Source organism: Chelon labrosus (genome assembly GCF_963514085.1).
Source record: "Chelon labrosus genome assembly, chromosome: 24".
NCBI lineage: Eukaryota > Metazoa > Chordata > Actinopteri > Mugiliformes > Mugilidae > Chelon > Chelon labrosus.
The window spans coordinates 8,005,744-8,024,656 of NC_140357.1; the positions used below are offsets into that span (position 1 = coordinate 8,005,744).

Genomic DNA, 18,913 nt, shown 5'->3' on the forward strand with positions numbered 1-18,913 from the left:
GGGCAGAGCGAACACAGGGGCTCGTGCGCCGTCCCTGGAATCTCATCGTTCCAGTCAGCTCAACGCAACGACGTCTCGGGGTCGCCTCTTCTCCGGGCTTCAACGTCTTTATTACCACCTTATAACACCGCCACGGGCTGCTGCAGACACAAACCGTCGCTGAGGTAAGGCCAGCTCCTTGGGCGGCTCGCTTTTCTCTCCTCCGGCAGTTAAGTGGAGGAAACGCTGTGAGAAGGAGCCGCAGTTTTTTTTTTTTAGCCGTTGTGTGTTGCGCGAGAGCAGTGGGCGACTTGTCATTGCGGCGATGCGTGTTTTGTTGTGAATTGTGCGGTGGTCCGCCGAAGCAGCTAGCCTCCTCAAGCAGCAACAGCTAGCTAGAAACGGCGAATGTATGACGGCTGTTTTTAAAGCGACCAAAAAGCTAACGCTAGCTTCTTCCTTTCTTTTTTTTTTTCAGTTAACGAATCGGGACGTTAATATCCGTCGCGAGCGGGGGGGTCCCATTGTTATTACACGTCCGGTTTAGCTAGCTCATAAGTGAAAGTACTCCACAGGGTGATAATATAGGCATTGACGACATACCTGCAGGGCGCCTCTTCCCTATTAGCATCTCTTTATGTTTTTTATGAACAGGTTGCTCAAGAATAACTGACAATTCAACTCAAAGTCAGGGTGTCTGCACACAATGACATCAGTGTTTCCGGCTTTTTTAAAGAATAGCAATAATTATACATCAAAGCTAGTGTCTATTAGCTCTTTTAGGCGATTATTAACCAGACGGGTAAAGAAGATAGTTAACATATTTCCTGCTGCTTTCATCCGAGAGTCAGTGGCGGACGACCTTCCCCTGACAGTGTTGCACTTCCTCTTATATTTAGAGCAGGGAAACAAGAATTTCACCTTGTTACACATAAGCTATGTTGACATATTTGCTTGTTCTCCTTTTAAAAACCAAAACATAACAAGAGCTCGGTTTTCCAGAGATGATTTTGGCGACACATACTCAGATAATAGGCTGTAGAAGTTAATACATGCCCCCTTTTTCTTTGGAAATGCTCAGCTGGCAAGAGGTAGACCTGTCTTTTTTTTTTTTTTTTTTTTTGGCAAGCATTATACAAAAGAGTGACAGTAGTTAATTGTGACACATTTGCAATCCAGCGTTGTGATTTCTTGAGAATTTAGCAAAGTTATTAAAGCGTAATGTGTAGGTTAATTTCAAAAGCGCTTAGCTTACAAGTGCCGTCCTCTAATTTTCAGACTTCCTTGTGTAATCTGGTTACGACATGTTAATCTGATTACATATGAGATGTATCCTATGTCATTATAGCGCAGGCTGCAGATGTGATTGTGCGTCAACAAGGAGCTTTGTCAGGACTTCTGGCGGATGTTCCCTCTTCTCCTCCATCTTTTTCTTTCTCTCCACCTGGCTGGCCTCAAGCCGATTGGTTTCTTCTTGCCACTGTTGCCTTAGTGCTTGCCCTCGGGGTTTCAAGCTCTGGTGCTGTGAAGACAGTCCGGATTTGCACTGTATAAATAAAAATTGAAATAAATCACAGTTGATTTCCCGACCAGGACAGTTAGATCTTATCTTATGCAGCGTGAGCCGTCAAAGAAAATGTCCCGTTCTGCTCGTGATCCTCCTCGACTGTACGCCGTGAGCTAATGTACTGACCGTCCAGAGGTGAGCCGCTGACTGCCCCTGGCTTTATAAAGAGCTCTTTCAGCCGCCTTTTTGCCAGAGCCTTTGGGATTATAAATCCTGAGGAAAAGGAGCTTTGCTTCGGTGGCATGCTTCACTGGCAAGAAATCATTGGAGGGTGTGTGTGTGTGTGTTGGGGAGGAGGGGGGGTTCACGGCTCGGGTGGAGAGGCAGCATAGGCAGTGGAGGGATGAGGAAGGAGGGATTGAAGATGCAGGGATCAGGGGGGAACTGAGCTGTGGTGATGGATGCCATGCGGGAAAAGTGGAACACTTGGCCTTTTCTGGTGATTAAAGGGCTCCTGTTCTCTCACTACAAACACTCACAGAGACCTGCCTCTTCTTGTGTGTGTGTGTGTGTGTGTGTGTGTGTGTGGTCAATTTGGCTGCTGATCACTCGTCCAAAATATTCTTTGTACCTCCAAACCCAGAAATCTCTTAAAAGAGATTTGATTTATGATTTTCGATGTCAGGCAAAGGCGCTAAATCTGCACTTTTTCCCAGAAACTCCACCTACTAATAGGCTTTCCCATCATTCAACATGCATTCACTTCCTTATAGTGCCTCATTTATGTGCGCTGTACATACGAGGTGTAATTAGACAAGATATGGCAAAACCGATGTATCGCTCTACGTGTGAAGGCTAAAAAAAAAACCTAAAGCAGTAATAAAACACCTCAAAAGATTTCACTCACAGGTGCCAGGGTGCAACTCCTCAAACACTGCACGAGAAAAAACATCGTAATTATGAAGATTACAAGCCGAGCTGGATGAAAAAGTCTGGCTGTACTCGCCTGCCAACTCAAAGCACTGTCTCTTAATAAGTCTTACGTGGCTGACTGGAGTTTTGTTTTACATCATAACAATATAGAGCAATGACATTTTGCCACTCTTTGTGTCTTTACAGGGGGATTTGTATTAAGAACAAAGACCGGAATAACAATAAGGGTTTCTGTGAGGAAAAAGAGTGCAGAGGTTTGGGGAGTTAATGTAATCAGCAACGTGCCTTACAGCCAGGTCGATATCAGTCCGTGTATGTTTGCATACATCGCATTGCGTAACAGTTTGTTGCCCTTAAATGTTAATGTACAGAATAGCTATATCAGCAGAAAATAACCTGCTATAAAGCTTTTATATTGGTGTGTTGTTTTTTTTTGTCACTGCAGTGTGCAAGCTTGTGTTAACACAGCAATAATAAAGGCGCGGAGGAAGTGCTGTGTCTAGCTTCAGCACCTCCATCTGCAGTTCCCTACCCCACGCTTGTCGCCGGCCATGTTTTCGACACGCGGGTCATGTTCGAGGTGGTCTTCCGTCTCATGTCATGCCGCGGCAGGTTGCACTTGTCACTGCTTGTCTGAGGAAAGCCATGCCACGGCGGCAACGTGTCTCTGTTAAGTATTTTAAACAAGTATACCTTAATTTGCAGTGTCATTAACCACCTCAAAGGGGAGTGAATGTATGACACAAGTTTTAAGGGCTGCGGAGAGCTTGTATGTCGTCTGTTGGCACCTGCAGATATGAGGAAGTCGCGCTAGAAATGGCAGGCATGGGGTTGGTTCAGATGTTAAGAGCAGTTCAAGGGAAAGGAGTACTGCAGTTCCCGGTATTTACAGGTGAGACGAGGTCGACAGCAATTCCTAGAAATGTCAACTTTACTTTTTTTGCAAGTTAACCAAACATGAATTTTCCCAATTCTTACCTAGTTTATGTATTTTGTCTTCAGTGTTTATTACAGGAAATAAAAAAAAAGCACATGTTTTGGTCACCTCCCATTTGACCTCTGTGTGAAATTCAGCGTGTTTTTGTTTCCGTCTGATCTGAAAGTGCTGAGACGAGTCCTTTTCTCGGGACAGTCTGGAGATTCGCTCATTGAGAAAACAACGCCAGGCTTCATGGGGTGTTTAGCAAGTCGGATGGTAATTATTATATCATTATTTTATGCAAAAACATTTAATTTGTTTCCAGTTTCAACATGTCGCATAGACTAGCGGGTTTGTTGCAGGAAGTGAGTTTCTTGAGTGAGTGTGAGAGTGTCACCAAGTCATTAGTGTTTGTACATTCAGTAAGTTGAAGTTCAGTGACTTGAGTTTGGTGTAAACGTGTCTGGATAAGCTTAATACCTCCTGAAAGTGTGTGCATTGTGTTCGAAAGAAAAACTTGTCCTACTGGATTCTTAACAGAAGAACCGTGTGAATCCCGACCTACAACAACGAAAGTTAATCGAAAAAACACAGAGCTAGCTTTACTAGCCTCCACTAAAGACACTGTATGTGTTTGTATTACATTATTTAGTGAGATGTTATCATTTATGCCCTGCAACCTTGGGCATACATCTCAGGACATCAAATGAACTGAAACTAGCAAGAGCCACGAGTAAAATAGATTTAATTATCGATAATTATTAAAAAGGGTGTTAGTTGCTAGCCTGGTCGTCACCATCCTACGTTTTCGGTCTGGCACGGAGTCTGGCCAAATTGCACTTCCACGGTTCGCGTGTAACCGCGCCAATCAGCGAACAGTTGAGTGATGACGCGGAACTCGCCTGCCGAGTTGCTTGTAGTCCAGCGAAGCTTGTAGTTCAACAGCACAGCAACAATGGCGACGGAGGAAGAGACGCTAGAAGCCATCCGCGAAGTTGTCTCAACTCTCGAGAGCATCACGGAATTAAAACCAGAACAAGAGGCTTGTCTTGTCAATTTTATAAATGGCAAGGACGTCGTAGCTCTCCTTCCAGCTGGCTTTGGGAAAAGTTTGATTTATTTAACTGGAAGCGGAAGTGGTAAGCGTAAGAGCCTGAACTCCGGCGCACAATATACGTCATTACCAAACGTTGCTGATTGGTTAAGGGAACTCCAATGATTTTAAACCTCAAAATAAGCATCCGCCCATTACGGAGACAGATTCCCATTACATTGGGCCAGACTAACGTGCCAGACCGAAATCAAATTTCGGGCGGAAACGTAGGATGGTGACGACCAGGCTAGTTAGTTGCAACCCGTTTCCAGAAACATCCCTCATGATCGCAGCATGATTGGATTTAGATCTCTTCTTTTGGAGGTCAAGAGTGGATCTCAGGTGCTTGACTTTAAACTCTGTGGTTCATGGCGGGACACTGAGCCGTGACTCCCAAGGGGGAGGACGGGAGCTGTAATCAAGCTTGATCCCTTGCTGTAAAAATAATCTGATGTCACTTATTAGGATTCTGATGTCAGGCGATTTTCATTTCCTTCCTCTTGCTTAAAATATCAGAGATAATTTTATTTATTACCACACAAACTATTATTATCTGTGATTTTGCTCGACTGAGGCTGCTTGCACAGAAATGAACAAGTTAAACGCTTATCAGGGGGTGTAGTTTTCATTGAGGAAGTTGTTCCAGCACAGGATCATCACGTCAGGGCATAAGCATTTCTGTTTTGAGCTTTTCAAGTTCTCGTGACTCTGTTACTGGTTATGCATGCTGACTGACAGCGTGTGTTTGTTTTGAGACGTCTGTTTTTCCTGTTTCATTTGAATTCCTGAACTCATGTGTGCCGGGTTGTTCATGGAGTCATGGCTTTTACTTCATCTGGTGGTGGGGGCGTCTTCCACCACCTTCCTCCTTGATCTTATCACCCTGACTTACTGGAAAAAAAACGGAAAATAAGTTATTTTTTTCAGTTTCCTCCCCTATCTGAATCGCATACCGTTTAAATCGAATTATACATCCTCTATTATTCTCTTTAAACATCCTCTTTGTGTTCATTCGGATGACTGAAGCTTGAAATTTGTACCCCCGAAGAGCTGTTGGAGCCCATCATCGACTCAATAATGAACACATTACCATTGATCTGGTTGCCTCTTCCATTTTAGATAAACTGCCCGAACCTAGCTGCAGGGATGGCCTGTCTGTTGATATCTGGTTACGAGCTGGATTCACACCAGTGAGGTGGCGGAGCTGCAGCGTGGCTGGCTTGTTTTCTCTGGAGGGTCTGATAAATAATTAAGAGGTGGGGCTTATGTGAAGGAGTTCATTAAGATGCAGAGTCACACCGGTCTCCATGGTAGCGGGGGCTATATTATCAGGATCACGTTCTCCTTTGGCCCGGGCAGCAGGGCGTCGTGGCTCAGTGTCAGTTTGGGAGAGGTTAGATGATGACTAAATACCACGCTGGACTACAACAGCTCTGGGCGGGATTAGACAGAAATTATAAGATTATTGAGTTGCTGAAAAATTCGGATAATCAGTTAATTGTTTCTCCGGTTACAGCTGTTTGTTTGAGTGTGACAAATGGCAAAATCAGTTAACTGCAATAAGGAAAGACAGCCTTCACTGGATACTGAAGGAAACGCAAAAACTTAGAGAACGTATAAGCATTTTTTTATGATTTTTGAATGCGTCTCTAGATGCTTTTTCACAGTGGACATCAGTCATAATGATAGCCCCAGTGTAAATCGCACTTATTCTGGAAATATGTGCATTATAAAAGAGTATTTGAAGTAAGGCTGTGGGGCTGTCACCACCTGAGAGTTACCTGGGTGCGAGAAGTCAAGAGACTATTTATATTCTGGTGGAAAATGGATCCTTTTTCAAAGCTGATCCATAATTGATGGCCGAGGCTACATCCAGAGCAGTATTTCACTTCTTTTTTGCGCTTACGCAACGACCCTCTTAGTGTGTATGTTATTTCAGTTCGGTTGAACGCTCTCTTATTTTAGAACCTGGAGTAATGCACCGGAATTAATCTGGGCCTGCTTCACCTTTATGGAATAGCCCCGACGACACGTGAAAGGAGGCTATTCCCAGCTCTTATCGCGGATGCAGGGGGAAATAGATGGGAGTCTGTACCTTGCTTAGCCATCTGGCCCGTTTTTAAGAGTTCAGTATATGACAGAACAAGGGCAAAGGCTGCGTGATTAGGTGGAGAGATACCAAAGCCTGGGATGATTATTGCTGCAGTGAAGCAATATGATTACTGACTCTTAATCCTTTACCGTAAACCTATTGTGTCTGGGAAGCGCACAGAGGATATAAGCAAAGCATACACGACTGCTGCAGGATAGAGTGGTACCAATCACTATAGGCATTCACGTCGGATATTTCTACAGCCTAGAGCAATCCGGTGAGTATCGGAACAGGTATTTCTGAGAGTGGAAGAACAGTGTTCTACATTGTTATGCTCAGTCAGGGATGGCTCCATCGCTACTGAATAAAAAATGGACTCAACTATGTCTGGAACTTTGAGTCTAGGACAAAAAGTTGAGCTCTGGCCATGTTTCGTTCCTGAATAATCTTCTTCTTCAGAGTCTGTTACTCCATAGTTTTCCACCTTTGTTGTCCTCAGTTTTTTCGTATCCTGCAAGATTGAAGGCTTTATGTGTTGAATACATACTCGAAACACAGTGATAAAGCTGCGTAGCATGACCCCAGACACCTTTAACTTCACAATGGGAGTTAGGTCACTTAGAAAGAAAATCAGCACAATTCACCTTTGGCTAAGCCACACCCTAGAGTGTAGATTGACCAATCACAGCCGAGAGAGCTCCTCCCACAGGGGTCCGACACTTTTTCCACAGCGCTCCATTGACTTTAACGCAGGCGTCTCGTATTTTCGGTCTCGGCAGGCTATACTGTCGGTATCCAGGGTATGGATAAGCCCAATGATGTGCGCGCAAAACTCTGTGGAGCTAACCAAAACATCACCGTCACAGCTTGAGTTGCATAGTTGTTGATACGCTAGCACACGCTGAAGAAATACAACGTTATACGTGAGCTGTCACAGCATAAGCCATGTTGATACCAGAGCCTTAACCAGAAAACCACAGCCCAGAAGAGAATGTCGGACGTAGCAACAGTAACTAAGGGGGGCGGGGCTTAGCCAAAGGCGAATTAGATGCTATACTTTGTTCAGATTTCTGCTAAAAATTCCTCAGACAGTTTGCACATCCGGCTTTCGAAATAATTTAATAAATAACGTCTGGCTTTTTGAGTAGAACAGTGCCTCCTCTTCTCATGTCTGTCTTATCAGTGCCACTCTGTGCTCCTAAATCGAACAGCTGAGCTGAAATTTCAGTCCTTTTGTTCCTAAACAGCACAAAGTCCTCTGCAGCAGGTTTGGGATGACACTGATTTCTCCCAGGCTTGAAGGACACCAATTGTTTCCGTCTCCGCTGCCTCTTGATCCTTACAGTCGTATGTGCTGCTGCTTCTCCCAACAATGAAAAGTGCATTCAGCAAGTTGTTATATCGTCATCTCAAGTTGCGAGGGGGTCTTATATTCTGTAACTTTAGCCGGCTGTCAACGCACAGTCCCACTGAGCTGTAGCTTGTGAGCGCCGCCAGGGCTCCCTGCCAGACAAATTAAGATCCTGAATTAGAAACCAGAAGGTAACCGAGGAGGCAATATATGTGCTGCACCCGGGTGGGGTTGAATAGCTTTATAGCCCCTTTCTCTAGAGATCATAGGCCCGTCATTGGAAAGCTTCCCAACAAAAGGGGTGATAATGTGTTGCAGTATTAAACAAGATGGATAGCTGCGGGAAATTGGGCCAGACGATTGAGCCAACCACAACTGAGATTGTGTGTTTTCAGAAACTGAAGCAGTTGAGTCAGTGTGCTGCGTGTGTGTGTGTAGGTTTTGGCTCGTGGATCTTACAGCGATGTAGCAGGGGGGTAGTCTGAGCAGCGTTCCTCTCTGATAAACAGCCCCGAAGCCTCCCATCCTTGTCAGCGCCCGACCAGAGAGCACTGCCAGCCTTTTCCTGCCCTCCTCACAACAGAGTCCCGAGCAACGAGAGACATCCGATGTTATCAGCTCCGCAGATTGCGCAGCGCTACTGCCAAGGGCTCGTCTCATGAATTCACAGTGAAGCTGCTACGCAAGCATCACAAAGCACTGATTTATTTGTTAAAATGTACGTGGAATCAGAAAAGAAATACAAGCCTTTGCCCTGAATGACTGAACAATTATGGTGTGTCATAACCTGCTGTGAGATTCAAGCCCCGCTGGAAGTTACTTGCAGCCGTCTCTGACCTACTTATGAAGCTGATGGATGTAAGGTGAAAAGAGTCTTTTGTGTGGCTGCCTTTTGTGTTTCTTGGGAAGGTGCTGATTATATTCTTTCAGCCGCTCATTGCCAGCGCAACAGTGTTTCCTCCAGTAAATGATGAATAAAAAACAAAGCTTGCACAATGTACGGGCGAGAAGGTGAGCAGTTGTTTTCTGATCTGATTGTTGCGTTCGTGGTGGCGGCCGCGGTGTCCTGGTTAGCGCCACGCTTAGAGAAGATAAGAAAGACGCAGTTCAAAAAATCCCCTCCCCACTCTTAGCCTCGTTTGCAGCTACGGCGGTTGAATGCAGATGCGAGAACATCTAACATATTTTTATTTTAGCTTGATTGCACGCTGGAACGATACTTTTCTTAATGCCTGAAGCCAGAGACGTTTATTTAGCTTTGATTAGATCGCCTAGAGGTTGTCAGCCAAGACTTGTTGAACTATTTAACAGCTTCAGAAATGCTGCAGGCCTTCCCCATTCCCCCATTATGAGCAAAAGCTGGATGGTAAAAAGGCAAATGTGTTGTCTCTGGCACAGCAGTAGAGATTGCACGGATGAAAGCAGTATATTTTAGTTTACTGTTTATATTAATTAGCCAGGTTCGAGGTTTTTCTCACAGATCTATGAAGCTGCTTACACGGTTGAGAAAAGGGAGGCGTATTATGGCTCTATATCATGGATTATTTAATAATATAGGGCTAGGAAACGTGTGTGTCTGAACTAAATGATAAAGTATACACATAAATGCCCAGTAGTTGCTTATTTACAGCATCGATGAGCACAGACAACAAACATAATGCCTTCTGGCGGTTGCACCAACGATATAGGACACTACAACTAACAACCTTTGTTTCCTGTTGCTGCCATACTCTGAAGAGGAGAACTCCTCAAGCATTAGAAGACAACTCTCAACCTTATACTTCATTTAGAGGGTCACATATCCAAATGCCAACCAGGGGGAAGTTAAGATGCCGTTATTTAAGTCAGGTTATTTGCATGGCCGTGAATGGAGCCTGTGCATACACAAACCTAGCCTGGTCGTTACCGTCCTACGTTTCCGCCCGAAATTTGATTTCGGTCTGGCACGTTAGTCTGTCCCAATGTAATAGGAATCTGTCTCGTTAATGGGCGGATGCTTATTTGAGGTTTAAAATCATTGGAGTTCCCTTAACCAATCAGCAACGTTTGGTAATGACGTATATTGTGCGCCGGAGTTCAGGCTCTTACTCTTACCACTTCCGCTTCCAGTTAAATAAATCAAACTTTTCCCAAAGCCAGTTGGAAGGAGAGCTACGACATCCTTGCCATTTATAAAATTGACAAGACAAGCCTCTTGTTCTGGTTTTAATTCCGTGATGCTCTCGAGAGTTGAGACAACTTCGCGGATGGCTTCTAGCGTCTCTTCCTCCGTCGCCATTGTTGCTATGCTGTTGAACTACAAGCTTCGCTGGACTACAAGCAACTCGGCAGGCGAGTTCCGCGTCATCACTCAACTGTTCGCTGATTGGCGCGGTTACACGCGAACCGCGGAAGTGCAATTTGGCCAGACTCCGTGCCAGACCGAAATCAAATTTCGGGCGGAAACGTAGGATGGTAACGACCAGGCTAGCACAAACCCCCAGTTGTGTAGAAATCCACGTTTTCTGTTCCCAAATCTGCAGCTGACCATGACTATCGCCAAATAAGAGCATTTCTATCGGCCTGATTGCCGTTCTTGTCGGTTTTCTTGGACTACACGCACGAGAGAGTGGCAGTAATACACCTGCAGCCGTTTCACTTAGTTTTGGACTATTTGTGGACAACACAAGCTATCGCCTTGGGATTGTCACAACTTTTTCTAACATTTTTAAATCAGAAGATTCATCGTGAATTAAAAAGTTGTTTGTTCAAACTCTTGCATTGCAGTGAACCACAAACTTGATGAATTCATCTTGCCTTTTACCTTTTGTACCCTACAGATTTTGCCTCTGTGAGTAAATGACCTTTACATCTGAAACATGTCATCACATTCTCAAACCCCACGCAGTCCAAGAGGGAGAGTTTTCTTTACGTATGCGGCAGGAAATCCTTTTGAATACATTGCCAAGGGGGGGAAAAACAAAAAGGGAAATGAATGTGAAAGAGCGCGTTTCAAATTCTGTTTGTATTCTCCCTTGTTCGTAAGAAAGATTAATTGTCAGGCCATCCAAATGTTTGTATGTTGAGCAAAGTCTTGAATAAATTACGCACAGCCACATCAGTCACAGGTTTCAAACTGTCCGGTTTAAACAAGGCTGTTCTGTTTGGCGTCTATGTCAGAGAAAGGCTCAAGTAACCTCGGAAGAAGTTTTCTTGTTTTTAAACTTGAAGCCTGCAGTCGGACATAATCTTAAACACTACGGTTATTTTAGTTGGCCCTGTGTGATAGTTTTAATGTGTTGCTTTATTAAAGTTTTCCCTTCAAGCCCACAGGCATTCAATCTCCACAATCTGGTTAAATTAACAGTGTAGTGCATCATGTAAACAGTGGGACGTTCCCCACACACAACCACCATACACTGTGCCTCTGTGCCGTGTGGTCTGCTGCAGTTTCAGGTTGCTCTACTTACGGTTTACAGTTTTCTTTTTCTTTGCGGCCACTCGCTCACGGATCCTTCCTCATTCTGCAGAATCTATTCAAATAATCCGAATGACGTCTGCCCGTACAGGTTTTTACGGCAACTGTGATGTTGTGTGGCCACCCTTCCTCCCTTCTAATATATATTTTTTTTGTTGTTTTGGTTGTGGAGTTGTGCGTCATCCTTTGAACAACTATTAACTGACTTTCATTTCAGAATTCAGCTTCAGTGAAACATTTAAAACAGCAGGCCGTACAGCAGGTTTCTGCTATGTTTACAGATAACAGTTCAGTTGTTAAATAATACAAACTAAATGTGCTATATTGACTAATCTTTTAGTTTATTTATTTAGCAGCAAATATATGGTTGTTTTAGCTTCATAAATATGAGAAGGTGATCCTCTTTTGCCTTGTAAACAATGGTGGAATTAATCTGTGTCATGATAATCAGGTCTGGTCAGACTTGTCTTCTGTTCGGTTATGGCTGAAATAGCTGACTCACTCCGACTCTGACTCAGTGTTTTATTGTAAGCTAGGACATATGTGATTTTCTGTTTTCACCAAACCATCCGACTAACCATGTGTGTCTGTTTGTTTTTTCTGCAGCAGGTTGGACTCAGTCCTCTGAGATGTTACTGAGCAATGAGGATGGGTCAGAGAAGGAAATCACACCGGTGAGGCGAGCAAGCCGTACACCACCCTCAGAAAATCCCCGCAGCTACGCCAACTGACACAGCCATGCCCCGCCTGCCCTCCTGATTCTCCTCTCCCTGACCTCTGCACCTCTCCCTTGGTCGAATCAAAGTTGCAGCGTCCCTTCCGCCTCCCTGTCAAGTCAAGCATGGCTACACCCTTCCTGTGGAAGCTGTCATCGCAGAAGCTGGGCTTCTTCCTGGTCAGCTTTGGGTTCATCTGGGGCATGATGCTGCTGCATTTCACCATTCAGCAGCGAGCCAGCCATGAGAACAGTGCGGTGCTGCGGCAGCAGATCCTGGACCTCAGCAAGCGCTACATCAAAGCGTTGGCAGAGGAGAACCAAAGCGTCATGGATGGGCCTTACGTGGGAACCATGACGGCTTACGGTGAGTAGTGAGCTCTCTGTGTTCACGTAAACTACTGCACATGCTGCTTGTAGGGAAGAAGACTCGTGCTTATGAAGATTCTTAGTCATCCATGTAAAAAATATGCAAAAAAATAAAAATACAAAGCAGCAAAAACAAAGCAACAAGTCCATTTGCCTTTTCTGGAAGATTTGGTTGTGATCTCACCGCAACAATTTCCAGCAGAACTCGTCTTAAAGCTGCCAATATAGAAAATGTAAGATTCATTTAGTTGGTTAGGTTTGATTTCAGTACTTTAAATCTGTAAAACCAATCAATAGGCTGGATATTACAAGAATATAAAAACAAATCAATGCTGTTTCGTCAAGTAGCTAAACAATTTCTTCATTGGAAAAGTAGCAGAATTAGCCTTTTAGCATTGCAAAATTAATTTAAGCTTTTTCTTTAATTTTCACAAGGCTTCTACCAGGCATTAAAGAACAGGAGAGGCAGTTTTAATTGAGTTATGATCCAAGACTGTTCCTTACTCTCTTTTTACATCTTCTTTAAATTGGTTCCCCTTGTCTACCTCCCAAGCTGGGCCAATACTGCCTATATTCAAGAAAACCTGTCGGGGAGATTTAACGCTGATACAGCTCCACTGAAGCATAACACTGTAATAGCACAGGTCCAGAAGTGCTATCAATAAGTTATTCATGCCATTAATAGACCTGTACGGCTCGATGGGAGGCTTCATTAGAAACCTGAGATTGGAATTGATTGTTCTCTAATGCCCAGAGAAACAACAGGATATAGCAAAGCTCCTGGAGATTAAATCAGCTCCCAGAGTACGTAAAGAAGCCGGAGTCTGCAAAGAACTGAGTGCACGACTGGCTTAGTGTGCAAGCGTAGGTGCACACGGGGTTTTCTTTTGTGGGAGCGTTGCACTGCCTGTGTTTATTTAAAGGTACATGCAGAATGTGGAAATCCAAACTGCTGTCATCAGGCTGTGCTTTTAACTTTTAACTCAGCAGCGTGATCTGAGCGGCTGGAAGCAAATATATCCTCAACATCTGGTATTTTATATCAAGTAATTAGTTCTGTTTGTGCTGTTGTAATTATCCAGACGGTACATTTACATTGGACTTATCTGACTGTAAACCTTAATATTAATTTAGGCTGAAATCATCCAAGTCTCATAGATTTTCCTGTAATATCCAGTGTTTTCCAGGGAACAGATTCCTGTCCAGTTTGTTTTGTTACCTCACATGATGAATTGATTTCCAGTGCGCTGCAGCAGCCTGCTGACCGGCATCCAGTGTCACATCAAAATCCATTTTAAGACCTTGATTAGATAGCGAGCCAGCAGGATACTCGGTGCTTCCTGTGTTTGCCTTGTAATGAATTTAAGAGGAAACAGGGTTTCCTCCTTTGCTGCTCATCAAAACGTAATGCATGTGAATTTAATATTGGAAATCCTAAAAGCTGGTTTGGGGCACTCATCGCTTTATTGGCGGGGATCATTTTTTGAGAAACCCACTTGTTGAAAAGCTTGAAATCAATGAGTCTGAGTAGGGATTAGGGACTTTCCTTTAAGGTTTTAGTCGTTTATATTTGTCTGCAGGGTCTGAACAGGCCTTCCATGTCAGATCCAGTAGTTTTTCCCGTTACTTATGTGATGTGCTGTTGACGGTCCTGTTCTTTGGGATCTTCGCGAGCAGCACTCATCCTATCAGTGCGACATGAGCAATATAAGCACCGCTCCACCGGTCATACAATCTACTTCCACCACGGTAATGCCAAACGTGACGAGGATATGATTTTTCCCTTTCCTCCCCTTCCCGAAACTGACCCGTGCAGTTACAATCCACCTGACACCATGTCTGGGTGACACAGTTCACAAGCCATCACGGATATCTTTTGTGGTGTGGAAACATTTTACACTCTCTGTTTCTCCGCTACGACTTGCTCCGTAGGGCCGATATCTGACTTGAAAACAATCTTGCTTCCTGGGCGTAGTGTAAACTTACACATATTGCTATCTAATCTTCTCTAGGGTCATTGTGCATTATGTTGGTCAGATTTCGAGCCAACAGGTTGAGACTTGCTTTATGGCAGTAAACAATAGAGATCACCGCTGAATACCTTGGCTTGTGTTCCTGTGTAATCACATCTTTTTTTTTTTAACGCTCATAGGCTTAATGAAAAAAAAAAACCCCAGGTCATTGTGCATCTGGATTATTATCTGACTTGACACTGCTGCTAAATGCAGAGCATAGTTAAGAGTGTTTACCGCTCCAGGATTTGTTTTGCATCACCTTGCTAAATAATACAGGGACAGGCGGAAGTGTGTCCCCAGGTGTGCTGTTAGTCATCTGGTTACCTGGCAGCACGATTAACTACACAGGAGGTACATTCGAAACATTATTCAAAGCACCATGGAAGCAAACACACTGGCTAATGAAAACCTCACATTTAATTATAATTAAACCTCATTCTTTTTGTTGTCCAGCACACGCCTAATATTTTATTATCCACTTATTTTTGTACACATGAAAGTGTCACTTTTATAGGAGCTGTAAAACAATACATCCATCCATTAACCTAGTTTTGAGGAACGTCCCCTGAAGATGTGTTTCTTGTGAGAGGGACGTCTGAAATTCCTCGTTTGACCAGCTGATACTGTGACCCGACACACACTGCAATCTCCACACGATTCAAGGTTAAATGTGACTCGTGGTAAAGCGAAATTCACAAGACTCCCAAAACAGAAAAAAACAGAAGCACCACAAGTTCAAAATACAAATTTAAATCACATTAAAAAAAAAAAAAAGCAGCTCTCCAGCTGCCGGATATGATTTCATTCATGCCTGAAAAACAAGTGGGGTTATCGACAAAACAGTTGTGAGCTTGGCTTAAAAGTTCACCACTACCAATAAAGTACTCTACTTTATTATATTTATCAGGAGTGCTGCTCATGATTGTAAACTCACAAGCTAGGTACACAAGTTACTTGTCTTTATCTTAGCTGCTGTAAAGTGCATTGACATAAGCTAAGGTATGCACTGTGATTCAAACAAGTGTTGTCAGTGCAGGCTTTTGTTCCTGAGGTGATTATTTAACAATTTTTTTTTATTGCGTTCTGCCCAATTACTTTGCAGAACTGCAGTCTGAAATCTTTCCATTTGGTTTATTCTGGCATCGCTGTGGTCCCCCCCCCCTCTCCCCTCTCTCTGTACATCTGCTCCTCCCACCGCTCGCAGCTCTTCCAAATCAGACAAATGCTCTGGCGTCTCTGTTCACACGGATCGGGCTGGCGTGCGGTGTGCCAGGCCTCGTTGTGCCCGTGCCAATCTCTGTGACGTGATGAAAGCTGGCGTGTCAAATGCATCATGGTGCGGGACAAAGTGGCACTTCTGTGTGATAGACAGGCAGCAATTATCATCATCTGAGGCAGGCAGGCATGAGCCAATCTGGAACAGTGCAGTAGTCACACAAGCCAGTCAATGAATAATGTATAATCTACTATAGGTTTGGTGATAAGCACACTATTGACAGACTCTCACGAGATAATATTTGTCATGTCATGGCAAATGGTGTAGGTTAAAGTAGCAGACAAATAAATTAGGACAAAAAATGGCATGTCTTAACACTGTGTCAGTCCCTTTATTCGTGCCCGGGCCCGTACCCTTTAGCTGCGTCCTATGCAGATGAATGCTTGTGGCGAAAAGATGCCGACGGAAACGCGCAGAATCAAATTAAACAGGAAGGTCACTCGCAAAGAAGCAGCGGCTCAGGTTTTACATTCAAATGTCCTCAATTTTCAGATATACTTGAGTGAGCTTCCAGACTAGGCGGCTCCTAGACATTCAAGGTCTACAGAGGACGTATCCTGCTGACTTTGGGAATCCCTTGACTTGTGATCTGTGGCGGTTGACACTAAACACTGGCTTTTTGATTAAAAAATACAATAAAATTTTGCCCAAACATCGTCTCCTCTTCAGGATGGATACGGGTGTGTTCAGAACACTCTGGCCCTTCAGCAGGTTTGAGTTAGCGTCTGTAGATGGGCTGATAGCACAGGTAAGGCGCAGAGCAAGGCGGGGAGGCAAATGAGCGAACACAATTTATTTTTGACCTATCAGAGAATGTCAGATAGTGGAGGAGAGCTGGGTTGTTCATCGTTATACATGCCCCAGTTATCTGCTCACAAGCTGAGCAACACTTGGAGTTCACGTATAGTTTTCAGTAGAATATATGGTTTAGTGATTGTCTTACATAGTGGATTCATATCATGAGCAGCATCTATGTTACATGTCATCACGTGGTTGATGGTATGGCCATGTCAAGGCTGCTGGGAGTTAAAAATATCCATTACAAGAGCTATTAGCAGTTTAGTAGTGGCTGCTCAGGCACGGTACACATGAGGTATGAATGCTAATCGCTCCCAAGCACAGAACTGAACTCAAACACAAGAATCATGATATACAATTTGCCGTGAAGAGCACTTTTATGCAAATTAAAAAGCCGAAGGAAACTTCGCCTTCGTCTTGTAATATTATCGACTGATTTGTTGATTAATTGCCAGAATGTAGTGGTTTAGTAATGTAGGCTTTTAGCTTTTACAAGAGCGGCTCCTTGATATCAATACCACAAACATTACTATTAAAGGTTGACTTTATTAAAATAAAGTGCTCAGGAAGAAAAACAGCCGACAACTAAAAGCACTACAAGACACCCGACAGAGCTCCTCGTGTCAAATATGTTTTTTGCATTTGCCAGGAAATAAAAGATTCCCGTTATTTATTTATTTTATTTTTTTCTTGCAGACTTGAAGAAGACCCTGGCAGTGCTGCTGGATAACATCATGCTGAGGCTGGGCAAGCTCGAGTCGAAGGTGGAGAACATCTACAACGGCACGGGAGGCAACCTGACAAACAGCATCAGGCTGGGCAAGCTCGAGTCGAAGGTGGAGAACATCTACAACGGCACGGGAGGCAACCTGACAAACAGCATCAGCACAGCCACGCCCAGCGCCCCAAACTCGGAAAAAGTTAACGTGGCAGGTACGCGCTGCTTTCTTTCTTTATTTCGCTTTTGCATACCCTGGAATATTTTTTTGCGTAGCGGTGTTTACCTTGTTTCTGCATTTGTACACATCAGTTGTAATTATTTGTCCTGCATTGTGTGGAAAACCAGTACATAAATATGCGAATAACTTCCTCGAGGTGAGCTAAACTTTGCCAGCATTGCACAGTTCGCTTTATAAGAGCAGACCGCATCCTTGGTCAGGATTCAAATAAGGCCTCCGTTCACGGCGCATGACCCTTTTATTAGTTTTCATTGATTTTCCTGCCAGCTTTCACATGATGAATTCAGCGAGAGAGCGAGGTGTGGGTTTTTTCTGAGACCCTTGGACTTGCTCGCAGTTGTTTGCGCAGCATTAAACCGTAGAAATGTCGAGTCTATAGTCCAAAGCAATATAATGCAGAATGGGGTTGAGTTGTAAAGGACACATTTGAATGCTGCACTGCCGTGTTTTATGATGCTTACCTTTGTACCTTATTTAAGTTGGATTCCAAGAAAATAAAAGGTTTCTCTACAATTAACGTCATAGATGGCCCACTGACTTTCACAATGACTTCATATGAAATTCGCACTTTCTTGACGCAGTGTTTTAAGCCCTTTTTTGTATGTACCATCATCACCACATCCTTTTACTATATCCGGAACAGGTCTTCCTGAGACTAAAACAATCGCCTGCTTTACTTTGTCTTTAAAGGTCGTCTTTGTCTAGTGCTGCCTGATCCTCTTGAGTGGTTTTCTATTCTCCTAATATAAATGTTTGTAGACTTAAACAAATCAAAGGTAATGCAATTGAAATCAAATGTACTCAGGGCTTTAAAAAGCACATTTATTGTTTTAAACGAGTTACGGTCGACAGCAGAACTGAAACAGATAGTCGATCAGTGGAAGTTTCTTTTCTTTGTCTTTTGTAATGAATGTCCTCCGACTTTGGCGTTATTCATAATTTTATTTTCTATGCAAAGCAAGTTATTAATTGGTCAAATGATGATTTCCTCTCAAACAGTAAATATCTCGACCATTGTGGACAGTAGAGATGTAGACATGACAATAAGCTTGCGGTGCCGGTTCCCTTAAAGCGCCCAGTGGTCCCTCTGAGAGACAACATTTAGATCCTGAATGCAGGTCAAGCGGACAAAGCAGCACCCACGTCACTCTTGGCAATGAACTAAAGGCCCCGGCACTCCAGAGTCTCCACTGGAGCATGTCTCCTGTCTTGGAGTGGGTGGCAGGCAGCACTGTTGCCAGCTCCACCAGTGCTCCTCCCTGACTGGAACGCAATTACAGAGATAAGAATCTGGACGGTGGGGGGAACACGTCTGCCTTTCAGAGAGGCTGCTATCAAGACGGAGCTGAGCTGCAGCCCTGGGACTGCACTGTTTCCACCTCGATTGTATACATTTTCTGAGCCAAGGACTCTGGCGTGCCAGGGACCAAACCTGGGGCTTTTTATTCTT

The 18,913-nt window shown here is 43.9% G+C and overlaps 1 protein-coding gene across 3 annotated transcripts in view; it reads left to right on the forward strand.

Moving 5' to 3' along the window:
* Window positions 1–18,913, forward strand: part of mgat5 (alpha-1,6-mannosylglycoprotein 6-beta-N-acetylglucosaminyltransferase) — a 70,274-nt gene continuing 51,361 nt past the window's right edge. The window contains exons 1-4 of one of the 3 annotated variants that reach the window (XM_084574333.1): window positions 1–164; window positions 11,938–12,413; window positions 17,201–17,268; window positions 17,341–17,437. In XM_084574333.1, coding sequence (XP_084430459.1) covers window positions 12,173–12,413; window positions 17,201–17,268; window positions 17,341–17,437 — 406 coding nt within the window. In that variant the 5' untranslated portion in view covers window positions 1–164; window positions 11,938–12,172. Of the gene's footprint in view, window positions 165–11,937; window positions 12,414–17,200; window positions 17,438–18,913 lie in introns of all 3 variants that reach the window. The other 2 variants (XM_084574331.1, XM_084574332.1) reach the window with 2 other exon arrangements.